Source organism: Strix uralensis, chromosome Z (assembly GCF_047716275.1).
Source record: "Strix uralensis isolate ZFMK-TIS-50842 chromosome Z, bStrUra1, whole genome shotgun sequence".
In the NCBI taxonomy this organism is placed as follows: Eukaryota; Metazoa; Chordata; class Aves; order Strigiformes; family Strigidae; genus Strix; species Strix uralensis.
Window position 1 is genome coordinate 45,842,083 of NC_134012.1, and position 13,235 is coordinate 45,855,317.

At 36.2% G+C, this 13,235-nt stretch overlaps 1 protein-coding gene across 1 annotated transcript in view; it reads left to right on the top strand.

Annotated features, from left to right (window-relative positions):
* ALDH1A1 (aldehyde dehydrogenase 1 family member A1) overlaps window positions 1–13,235 on the top strand; it is a 39,784-nt gene that overhangs the window by 15,514 nt on the left and 11,035 nt on the right. The window contains exons 4-10 of the mRNA XM_074856544.1: window positions 92–232; window positions 3,586–3,715; window positions 4,770–4,831; window positions 6,819–6,947; window positions 9,780–9,893; window positions 11,522–11,624; window positions 12,183–12,367. Of these exons, the coding sequence (XP_074712645.1) occupies window positions 92–232; window positions 3,586–3,715; window positions 4,770–4,831; window positions 6,819–6,947; window positions 9,780–9,893; window positions 11,522–11,624; window positions 12,183–12,367 (864 nt within the window). The remainder of the gene's footprint in view (window positions 1–91; window positions 233–3,585; window positions 3,716–4,769; window positions 4,832–6,818; window positions 6,948–9,779; window positions 9,894–11,521; window positions 11,625–12,182; window positions 12,368–13,235) is intronic.

Here is a 13,235-nt window from a genome sequence, read left to right on the forward strand (position 1 = left end):
ATCTTGCAAAACACCTTGCATGTTTAACAACCAACAAGATTAATGACAGAATCAATTATTGATTATAAAATTTTGTCTGTTTTCCCCACAGGCAGATGTAGACAAAGCTGTTAAAGCAGCTAGAAAAGCTTTTGAGCTTGGGTCACCCTGGCGTACAATGGATGCTTCAGAGCGAGGAAGGCTCTTGAATAAACTAGCTGACTTAGTTGAAAGAGATCGGCTGATTTTAGCTGTGAGTATGATACATGAATAAAAAGACTGGGAAAAAAGCCTATATCCTGATTTTTAAAGACAGATATGTGTAACATGCTAAATCCTGGAAAGTCAGGCTGTCTCAATACATGTTTTTCATCTGTATTGCAAATGGACCTCATTAAACTGGCTTGCACTCTGGTCTATTAACACTCCACATCCACAGATTACTTGAGTATTTGATTAGCTTTAAGATTATACTTAAGTCACCTACAATCAATGTAATTTCAATTGTTGATTCTTAAGGACACACTAACATAGACCATGCACTTCACACCTGTCTAAACCAAAGTCTGAATCAAGGCCTAAATTCAAAGCCTGGCTCAGTGCTTACAGATGATACAAGTCAGAACTGGAAGAAATTTTGAATTTCATAGCTATATATTTGTTAACACTGGTCCTTCATGAACTCCAGTTTGCAACTGGCAATGAGTGAAAAACCTTAACCAGAAACAAAGGCAGCAATGAATTACTTATCAGTAGGAAGAACATGATGGGGTGGGGAATGATGTCCTTTATCAACTACTGTGTATTGGCCATTTTACCACTCTTAACAGCAGCCACATAAGTTGTAGCACCACCACCCAACGATTGTGTTCTAAGGCAGGAAAGAACATTTAAAATAGAAATGCATCACCAATTTGGTAAAGTACAGTACCTCCCCTCTTATTTAAAACCCCACGTATGATGCTACCATTAAGGTGATTTCTTTGCTATTTCAACCACCTTTTGGAATTAACATTTATGCAGGATAATTTTTTTCACTCTCCTGAAGAGAGAGAAACAGTGGTTTTCTGTTAACAGTGCCAAAAATTTTAAGAGAGAAGGAGTAATATCCAACAGTCAAGATCATCACTCAGACAAAATTTGAAGTATTTAGTCATCAGCTAGAAGCCACATTATTTATAAACTCATAAAATTTAAACCTCCAAAATATGTAAAACCTGCAAAGAATCTATTGCCCATTCTATTGTCCTCATGGCTGTAGTATAGGAAGACACTTGCATGTGTCCCAAACAGGTTTTTAGAAGAAAAATGAAAATTCAAAGGAACTGAGGTTATTTCCTTGAACTCCACGGTCTGCAACTGTCAAATTTACACTTTTCTTCAACCAAGTTCTTTCTCTAAATGAATCTTGTCGCCTGGATAGGGACTGATAATCACCTAGTTTCTCAGGAGAAAACTTGGGTGGCTAGAACTTGTGTCCTTAACAATGTTAGATTTATTGGAGTTGAGAGAGACAAAATTTTAAGAGAGTTAAATTTTTAATAGGAAAAGTATGTCCTCTTGTCAGTTAAATACTGGATAATCTGCCATTTGCTTCTTTATTGTACAGCCTAAGGCACTACATATGAAAACAAAATGGAGAAATAATCTTTTCTCCATAGGAAATCTGAAACATTAAACTAGCTTTTGTTCCCACTTGCCATTTTCATAATATGAAAGTAATGTTTTTCTCTTGGGCCCCTCCCAAGTTTTTATTTTACTGACTTTGTTTTTATTTCCTACACCTTGCTCACATGATTGACTACTTTTCCCTTTTAGATAAGATGTGTTTGAATGAAGTACTTTTCAGACTGCAAAGTGAAGAGGGATGTGCTCCACTCACAGCTTATCCTAACTGCAGAATTAGTACTATAGAATAACAAATAGCCTTGTAAACACTAGAGGTCAAAATAGACCCCCAAGGCTCATTGCAAAGTCATTTTCCTGTGTTTGTGCATCTGCCCAGGATCAAAATTATTCCATTTCAGTGTTTTATATAATGATAAGATGCTTGTCCTGAAGCTCCAGAGGCTCAACAGCCCTATAGGTAAGCTACTGGAAGAATAAGTCAAAGCAGGGTACTGAAAGAGCTACTGAGAATTTTGCTTCTTAGGTTTCACTCTGTTGTAATGTTCAAAGAGTTCCTAAGTTTGAGGCCAGGGAAGAATTTTCTGCCATGTCCAAACAGAACAACACAATGCTGGATATATTGCCCGGAATGGCAAGGGCATATCTCGTTTAATCAGTTCCTTGTTGCTGAAAGCCATCAAGCATTGCTGGCTTCTTCATTTGTTCTGTTCTCTTCCAAAGTGTGATATCTGCAATGTGTCCAGTTAACTAGAACTGCAGGCTTCACAAAGTTGGTGAAACATTGTATTTGAAGGATCAGTTTGTAGACTCAGTCTGAAACGCTAAAGAACCTTGGACATACAAAGAACAAATTTAGAAAAGCAAATAATATTTCTAAGATCTGACTACATCTTGAAATAGTTTGGGTGTTTCTTACTAAGTATCCTAACAGGATTGTTCACAAAGCTGAAGGTCCCCAGTGTCTCTGTGCTGGAAAACTTGAGAAAAAAATTCTAGAAGGTGTTGCCACTGTTTAAGAACTGCATATGGCCTTTAACTAGATGTCCCAGCAATTAAGGGTACTGAAATAGCATTAATCAAAATTACACTCCCGAGATTTGGCTGGAAATCATCCCTATTTAGTGCTGTGTCTCTGTGGGATCATTAAAGTACTGTGGGTAGAACAGAATTGGTCAGATGAAAGTTATAGATGTTGAATGAATATTTCCTATTATTATTCTAAAGGTTTATATCTGTTTAGCATGGAGATGCATGGTATGAAGAATCAGGTCTGGCTTCAAATAAGATCAGTTTTTTCACCCAGTAAAAGAGAACCTCTCTTCTGTATAAGTATTTTTCACAGTGAAATTTTCTTAGTCGTTTGCACATCAAACACTGACGGTATTTGGGGTATTTTATTCTATGCTTTGAGTCTTCTTGCACACCTAAATTGTTAATCATGAATTTATTAAGCACCTAGAAAGTTGTTCCTTAACAATTAAACAGCACAGTTAATGTGACAGTTATTTCCAGGAAACTACTGCCTACCTTGGGTGTCAGTGTGAATAGGCTGAGGGGGGGCCACTCATTTTATTTGCATCAATTATTTGCACAGATTCCTAGCTGATGTTTTCATCTACACTTTAGTGTAGATTATTTAGAATTATAGTTAGAATATTTAATGTAAACTAGAACACTGAAACTGATTCAGAAAGGAGAAATGTTATTGTTTTTCCAGAACATCTCACCATTACAAATGTGCCATGATCATCTTATTTGCATAGCTCACTGTGAATAAACCATCACGAAAATTTCTCATTTGTAAATTGCTACCTTGGGTTTTTTCAAATGCTGAGTATCTTTCAGAGGGGAATTAGTCTAAATGTTTGTACTCAAGATGAAAAACTGAACTAACAACGAAAAGCTAAATGATAAAGTACATACATCAGAACCATTATCAATATTTTATATTAACTTTGTAATTGCTGTTGTCTGCAGACAATGGAAGCCATTGATGGTGGGAAACTCTTTTCCACTGCCTACCTAATGGATTTAGGTGCCTGTATCAAAACATTACACTACTGTGCAGGTTGGGCTGATAAAATCCATGGGCGTACTGTTCCAATGGGTGAGTATTTTTGAGATAGCAAAAGTACGGAACTGAAGTCAATGCAATCTGTAAAAAATTGGCTTTTTCCTAAAAGTTGTGCAATGCAAATAATAACTCAAATGGAAAATATTTTAGACAGTTCTTAATATATGTTGTTTAAGATTTATCATAGTGCTTGTTTTAAATATTTAGTTCAGTTATTCACATTTATTTCTTGTTCTATACACCACTAATAAGTACTGTTTATTGACCAAAAGATTTTAGCCTGTATGTACATCTAAGAAGTCTGGTAGGTAACTTTTACATAGTGATATATAGTTTATGCAATGGTACAGTAATGAAAACCAGGTATTTGCTTATTAAAGCTAAGATTAGGACAAACTATAATATTTGTTTCAGTTATTGGATAATGTATTAGGAAGAGTACTAAGAAGAATGAGGAAACATTTCTTAGTTTTGCTGAAATTTCATTCCATTCCCTCTCCCATTAAGCAGCTCTATGAAAACACTGTTTCTAGCTGGCTTGTCTCAGAAGGACAAAGAAAAGAATGGTAATAAAGAAGGAATTAAGGAGAACTAGAGTGATAAATACTTCCAACTTTTTGGCATCACGTAGATCTCTATGGTAGGCTTAATGGGATACACGTTTATTTGAATCAAAAAGAATTTTATACTTAATGGATTTGATTTAAGCTAAGTTCTAATATAAAAAAATGTCTGATATGTACCTAGGATTGCAAGTACATTTTAAAAGAGCACTTTCCAAAAAAATAGGTGATAAAAAAGAAATTAGGAATGCTTGTTGGTGTGCTGTGCATACCTTATTGAGAAGCAGGGTTATCACTGCAAAAAGTCAGACTGGAAGAATCAAACTTTGGAGCTATGAAGAAGGTAGATATTGAATCCAGATGGTTTTTATTGTTGTTTTTTTGCATAGTTAAGATTTTGAAAATACATTTCTGAGCAAAATTATATCCAGCTAAGTTTGCTATTGAATTTTATCTTCTTTCTGATTTAACTGTTTCTCATAAATGCTTTGTCTGAATGTCTAATTTATTTCTTCTTCCCCTAGATGGAAACTTTTTTACATTTACAAGACATGAGCCTATTGGTGTGTGTGGCCAAATTATTCCTGTAAGTTGGGGTCATTTATATGAAAACACAAATGTTCCTGTTACAAATGGAAATGCTTTTGAAATTTTTTCTGTGCAAGTGCATCTGTGAAACATTATCAATCAAAAACTTTCAGGCCCTGAAAGATAGAGACTATCCTAGAGTACTCATCAAATTCTGCAACATGGAATTTTGATGAGTCAGCTCAGTCCAGCCTTGTCTCTCTTCTCCCTGCATATGAAGGGAAATGGCTGATGGATTAGTTTGAAAGACAGAATTTTGTTTTGTTGGAACTGAAAGAAATAGAAATAAAAAAGTAGGAGAGTGTAATATTAACAGCCTATAAACAATAAGCTCTTTAGGACCTGGAATATCTGTTTTGCTCTGTACAGCATCCAGACAGCTGAACCTTTATCTATGACTAAGGCTCATTCACCATGTTAATGGTACAAATAACAACACGAAGAATGTGTCCCATAAGCACAGTGATTCTGAGTCATATCTTCCCGGTCTTCTGTTCAGTCACTTATATTAAGTGATGATTCAAAAGGCCTGCCTGAGTCTGAACATCCAAAACACTGAGGAACTCTGATTTTAAACTTATCAGCGAGGTCTACACAGATTCAATGAGTTGCTGTGAAAATGGTTATATGTACTAGACACTCCTAATCTACCCACCTCTGTCCACATGGTAGGTGTGAGCCGTCTGACCTGACCTGCTTGACAGCTTACCAAATTCTGAAATAATCAGCTTGTCTATCAGATTTGATTAGACATGTGGGTCCCACACATGTTCCTGATGTCTTTTAGTTGAGCTTGCAGATTTGTTATCTCTTTAGACCACCACATTGATTTAGACAACGTCACTGGAACATGTTTGGATCCAGCCTCCAGGAGAGCTTGGGAATCTGCTGGTTTAGATTCTTTTGTAAGTCAGGCACGAGATATTTCAAACAAAGCACTCAGAGTCAAGATACATTAAAGAACTAGAAACACTATATGTGGCCATTTCTAAATAAAATTACATTTTGAAAGTTTAAGCAGTTAGTAAAAACACTTCCCTTATAAAATGTTCAAGGACTCCTAGGTATATCTTTATCTTCTTTCCATTGACAAGGGAACCCACTAAGCTGGAGGTTTTTATGTAAACCAAAAACTTTGAGGACTATGTGAATGATGCAAAACACTTTTGCTAGCTCATCATTTCCATTTACCTTCCACTCACACAGTTCCACTTCAGTGATGAAGATCCAGAAAACCTTGTAATCCCTTACTTTATGTTATTTGTGCTCCTGTTATTTTTGAGAGTGTGGTGAGCCTGAAGTAAGGAGAGGGATAAAGAACAGTTGCATGTATATTCCTCCAAGCCTTCCTGACATAATAGGTAACTGTTAACTGCCTTTTTCCCCACTTCCATGAAGGTAAGGCACACTGTGTCTTTTGTGCTGAGGATCATGGGGTCAGTGCTTCCAAAACTATTAGAAATATTCTCGAAGGGGCAATCCATTTTTCCCTCAGCCACATTGTCCCTCGTACTGCTGAATATGGGGTCCAAAGGAGTCGGCTGTTCTGCAGGCTGGCTGGACTGACCACAATAGAGAGCTGACAGTGAAACCTCCAGCAAAGAGGGCACAGGCATTATTACATGTTATTACCTTGCCTCCTTTAGAAAACTGAATTGATGATGAATGTGATCATTTACGATGGCAAAACTCCCAATTTCACCACTAATCCAGCAACTTTCTGTAAGGCGTTGTGAGAGAAGTAGACTTACTGTCTCTTGAGCTTTTAACTAAAACCTTGGATCCCCTGGACTCACATATACCAAAACCACTGGTCTTTGTACAACATGGTTTGCCAGTTGCTTTTTCAAAATATCTTCATTCTGAAAAGAGTTAAACAAAGAGTTCAACCACGCAGTTGACAATTTGCACTATTATCATAGAAAAAGCAAAGGCATTTTGGTGATGTATTAGAAATAGGATACACCTTCTCATTTGTCTTTCAGTGGAACTTCCCATTGGTTATGTTCATCTGGAAGATCGCCCCTGCCCTTTGTTGTGGAAACACGGTGGTTGTCAAACCAGCAGAACAAACGCCACTGACTGCCCTTCACATGGGATCCTTAATTAAAGAGGTAAATCATCAACAATGGAGTTTTTTGCCCTTCTCAGAAATGTAAGAGTATATTGCAGCTAAAATACCACAGAGGTAATATAAGACAGGGTGTCCTCTGCAAGTAATTCTCATTGCATGTCTAGCCTTGTACTATGGAACTTACCTTACTGTAAATCAGTGAAGCAAATCCAGGGCAAAAGTATTCATATCTTTCAGCCTAGTCTACACACACAAAAAGACCCACAATAGCAATTTAGTAAACTTCATTCCTTGGCAAACATATTTGTATTACAAAAGCACAGTACCTTTCAAAGTCAAAAGCAAATAAGGAGTCAAGAACAGAGCCCTCAGAGGTGGGTGGCAATTACTTTATTAGCAAAGTTATCACAGAAAAGGACATGTTTGTACAGCTAATTATTATTCTTTTTTAATTGAACAAACTTTTCATCCACCTGGGTTTATTATTAACAGAGAGCTGTAAAACTGAACTGGTGATTGCTGCCAAACTTGTGAACTATCTTCACACAGAAACTGGGAGAATACACTTTGTGCTCTTGAACACAAGGAGTGTGGTAGTTTCTCCAGTGTCTCCAAAGTTACGTTGACTATTGTGCCCAGCCCAGCAAACACACAAAGAAGAACAGCTAAATAGTTTAGCTAACTTGCTTCTCAATAAAATCAACGAATGTAATCTAACATATTTGAAGACTTTGTGCAGATGTCAGTAATCACCAGCGCAGTAACCTTGCAGACTATTAATGGAAATGACTTGGCATATTTTATTATTCTTCTTCAAAACAATGATTCAACAGAGCATACTGACTGGTTATGCATTAATATTTCACAGAAACTAAATGACTATGGGAAAGGAGCCAAGTTCTGCTGTTATTGAATCACATAGTAAATGCTATTAGATAATATTGGGGAGTAGAAATTGCTTAAAAAAAAAAAAAAAATCAGAGATACCTTCTCTATTCGTTTTTAACAATAAGTACCAGAAAGTATATTTCTCTGAAAAAGCAAATTTACAGGGTAAGTAACTCAGTTCTGTTCCAAGTCTAATGAAATATCTATTCTGATATTCTGATTTTGTGAAAGGAGAGTTCATAAGTGGGAATGTGATCAGTGGTCCATTTTGTATGCACACTTGCAATGGTTACAGAGTGGTAATGACTGGTATAACACTAGAGCATTTTAGTAGAAAGCAAGATGATTTTCATTTTACCCATCCATTCAGTGTTCAACTGTCTGAGATGCTTAAGTATACAATTGTTAAATGTCCTTGGTGTATTATCTGGTAAATATTATGGAGCTTTAAAAAAAGTCAATATTTATCTTATCAAGACCTTCAAGATTTATTCAGCCAAATCTAGCTGAGTTTTAATTTACACCCAAATTACCCAAATAAAGTTGGACCCCAAATCCCTGATAGCAATCAAACCTCAGTGATCACTTCAGTAGCTGCTTTAGACTCATTCTGAAACTATATGAAGATCTAATTTAACTTTCTGCTTCTCAAGAATCCACATTAAAAGAAATATAGTCACTTTTGGTAATTCTCACTATCCTTCTTAACAGTCACAAGGCTTCTTTGCTAATATGTAGAGAATAGCTTCTAATACAGACATGAAAATTAAATGCCTGAAGTGAGACCGTGTGAATTAGTCCCATAAAAAATATTCTTCTTTTTTTTTTTTCTCTACAAATTAAGTAAGAAACACAATGCTAAGCAAATGGAATGAACCTCATTGTCTCATCAGTTCCAGGATAAATATTAATCTGGAATATTAAAGACAATAAAAAGCATTGATAGAATATCTCTGAGCATGAACCTGTAAGGAACTGAGGTTGCTCAAACAGAAGTAATTCTCTGGTGTCCATAACACAGGACATGAGGTTTAGGAGCTGTGACTCACTGGTTGAAATTCACCATTTTCCTAATGAAAATGGAATCTTTGCATGTAATTTCAAAGTCCTGTTTAATGCTAAAAAGAGACTCATTTAATTGATAACACAGTTCTATGTTTGTTCTGCAAGTGCCATTGAGAAGCCATAGCTGCTTCATAAGCCAACAGGAAATCGAGCTGCACTTCACACATCCGTGAAAGTTTGCCTGACAAGATGTTGGAAGAAAACAAATTATTTTGCCTATAAATGGAACATAAATAATACAGAATTGGTGGGAAACAATAGGTTTGATTTGACTTACAGGAAAAGCCTCCTTAAGTAGAAAATTTGCAAGATCCTGGAACAGTGCATATCTCAAGTAGCCAGGTTTTTCATGCTTGGTAGCTGATCTGCCTCTTTTGTGTTGTAAACTCTCACATTGCTCACTCTCTACTTTCAACCCATGTCCAGAGAAAGAAGCAAATACATTGAGTTTGAAGTACTATTTCCATCATTTTTCTTAATAGAATTTCAGTGTAAATCAGCAGATCATGAATTAAATTCCATCTAGCATGAGGGATAATGAGCAGAAGTCAGCAAGCCCACAGGGTGATTCAAATAGCTTTAATAAAGCAGACATGAATTTAAGTAATCTTTTTCTTTACACATCTGACTAGGGGAGAAAAGAAAAAATAAATTTATTCCTTGACAATGGAACAGAAAAGGAACTAACATAAAATGTTCTTTTTATAAAAAGAGTTAGTTCAATAGCCTAAAAGACAGGTGAAGGAAAGAGTGTGTAATTCATGTGAGAATTAACACATTTTCAGCTCTACGTCTGAGAGTAACTATATGACTAAGAAAAGGTAGCTGGAGAACTGAAAAAGGAAGTAAGACTATATGAGACATGTTCTTCTAGTCATTATCCTTCCCCAAATTTACAGGGTTCTCTCTTCCAATTCAGGCAGGATTTCCACCTGGAGTTGTGAACATTGTGCCAGGCTTTGGACCCACCGCTGGAGCAGCAATTTCTCACCACATGGATGTAGATAAAGTAGCTTTCACAGGCTCTACAGAGGTACTATAATGAATGCAAGAAAATACAAGCAGGAAATGTGCCCCTCTGATTCCCAGTAATGATTTAATGTCTAACTTGTTCTATGTAACTATTTTAACTTTCTTCTTTCTTTTGGCTGCTGGTTTGTTAAACAAAGTCTGTTTAATGATTTGTTGGTTATTATTAACTTTAAACAATGTTTGCATTACAGGAAAACCCTTCAAACAAAAGCACTCCGTGAGATACAATAGGTTCTAATATACTGAGGCTATTTTAAGTCTTGTCCTTTAAAAAGAAAATATTTTCATAACTTTTTGTTTGCTTCTTTTTTTAAGAATAATTATTTTTAAAAATGCAAAAAGTAAAACAGGCTGTGGTCCATTCTCTTTGATATCTTGGACATCCTGTAGTAACAACAGGATGGTAGGAAGGTACTTAGAAATCTCATTCCTGGTTCTGCACATGCTTAGGTGAGGTGATGGCTTTTTGGTATGTGAACGATACTGATGATCATCTGGGTGGTTGTAGAAGTGTATTTGAATATGTATCAGTTTAATAATTGAAAGGAAGGTCACTGTTAATTTTCCCTAATCTTCACTCTGAAGAACTGTGAGTGATATGACCGAAGATTTCTAAGTGCAGGCATTATATGACTATATCATTAACACAGTACAGTACATTATCTGTCTACATGCATGCTACATGGAAGAGCTTCCAACTGGTCTCTTAACTTCTTGGATGTACACTTCAAAGATAAATATCATTACCTCATGTCAAGGATCAGTACACACTGACCGCAAAAGTTATATTCACTCTTAGAAACCTTTAGCTCTAAAATAACAGGAAAAGAAAACAACCCAAAACCCCAACATCTGAGAAATATCCCAGATATTCCCAATGGACAGTAACAACTACAATTCCCAGTGCCCCGTGTCCCTCCAAAGGGAGGTGGACTATAGGGTGTATTCATAGACTTTGGTGACAGTCCTCTTCCTACAGCGTAATTTAGCAGCAAGAAATGAAGACAGGAAGGCTGGCAGAAGAAGGAGGCTATCTGATGGTTCCTACGCACAAGCAGTTACAGACAAAAAGTCTCACTTTTTCCAGGACAATTCTTATTAAGCGGTTCCTTTAATCATGCCATCAATGGAAAGAGGCAGGGTAGGGGTTCTGCCTTGCAGTGTCCATTTCCTCTTCTTTCCTCTAAAGGAGAAACTGGAATAAGACAGACTTGGCCTTGCAGACAGTGTAGATAGCTACTTTTTCTCTCATACTTTGTGCACCAAAGGGCTTTCGTATGTATAAAACCTAATGGGGGTAACTGGCAAAGCAGAAATCAGTGTCTACTTTGGTTTACAGATACAAGCAAGTAGAGTAGTGGTAACCAAAAAAGAACCAGACATCTTTGACAGTTAACATGAGTGTGTCCAGGGGGAAACTCCTAGAAAGCATTCCTGGTTCATAGACTGCAAGTCACCTGTACCCTGACTCTTTTCAATTTTCTTTTTTATGTATTTATTTTTCATTTCTACAGTTACTGGGATAGTAGACAACTCTGAATCCATTTTCACTTTTGAGGAACTCAGAGATATATTCTTGAGGTCATAATAAAATTTTTGAGATGAAGCTGTCCTCTCCCTACCTTTTAGGTTGGCAAACTGATTAAAGAAGCAGCAGGAAAGAGCAATCTGAAGAGAGTTACACTGGAACTTGGAGGAAAAAGTCCTAACATTATATTTGCGGATGCAGACTGTTAGTAGCATTTTTATTATATAAAACTATTACTTTTGCAAGTCCCATGTTCTTTTTCTTTGTCAGTAAATTATTTGTACCTGTTTAGTGATGGAATAATTTTTAATGTTTTCTGGTCATGCCATAATTTTAAGTTTGAGTGTCACCAAAAATTGGTGGCTCCTGAATGGATATGAACCTCTAAATACCTGTCCACCCTTACTTTAGTTAAGGATCATTTTAAGGCAATATTAGTGCAGAACCAAAAGTGGCTAGATAACTCTTACACAGATTTATTAACTTTACAGCTGAACACCTCTCTTAGTCCTGCTGACAGGGCACATAATCTGCATTTAAATCTACATTTCACATAGAACCACTGAATGTGTGTTTGTATAGGTGTACCATGCTACTCTTGATAAGAGTAGTTTTGGACATAAGTGAATGGATGAATATCTGTTTTAAAGGGCCATAAAAAGTGCTAAAAAGGGAAATGAGGTAGAGTGACAAAGATTTGTAAAGAATTTATGATATGACCATTCAAGTTTATGATCTGATGAACTCTGCATTTCTTTGCAGTGGACACAGCTGTGGAATTTGCACATATTGGTCTGTTCTACCACCAGGGACAGTGTTGTATAGCAGGATCTAGGATTTTTGTGGAAGAGCCGATTTATGATGAGTTCGTTCGTCGGAGCATTGAACGAGCAAAGAAGTATACTCTTGGGAACCCTCTGCTGCCTGGTGTACAACAAGGCCCTCAAGTAAGTATTGTTATGTGTTTCTAATATAACTGTGACATGTCATTGCAGTTTATATATTTCTAAACCTGTTGTTGCATTAGTTACAAGGCTAAGTTACAGTTGTCTAGAGGTTAGCCTGGAGGACCAGGAGGAAGAAACTGGAGTGATGGCTGTTTGTGCCACTATCATAGGCCTAAGGGTGGGGTTTATTTCTCTTTTCTAGTTCCTTTTGTTATGGAATGGGAACAATTATATAGAATTGAAATGCTTTGAGAAAGCTCCAATGCTGTAAAAGTACAAGTACAATCAACCATGTCAGAGATTGCTATCACCGTATTCAAATAATACCACTGTAAATGAGTAGCTTGAGGAAATAAAATTTAATAACGTATTTTCACCTTTTTCAAGGTGCTAGTGTTTCATTATGCTGCTCTCAGTTTTAGAATGTTAAACAATTAAAATGCATTATTTTGTACTTTTTCCTGCTTATGTTAAGCAATTATGCCAAGAGCTTCCCTATTAAATGAAGGCTAAAATGCAACATTAAAAATTATAGCTATCACAATGCTGTGGATTCAGTGGATCACATTAGAGCAAAGTTAAATTACTTTTCATCTAGAGTCTTATTCCCGTATCAGATTGTAGTACAGGATATATACTTTATTGACAGAGATATTGTGCACATATTTCATTGTCACAGAATAAAGGAACGGCATTAGAGACAAGGCAAAAGTGGGAGACAAAGCAACTCCTACATATTTGATAATGTAACGTGTTCTTCATTCATTATCACATTCATTTTATGTAATCAAAGACACCAAATAAATTTGAAAACTGCATTCCAAGCCACACAAGCTTTGGAGAATTTAAAAATAGTAAGGATGCTATT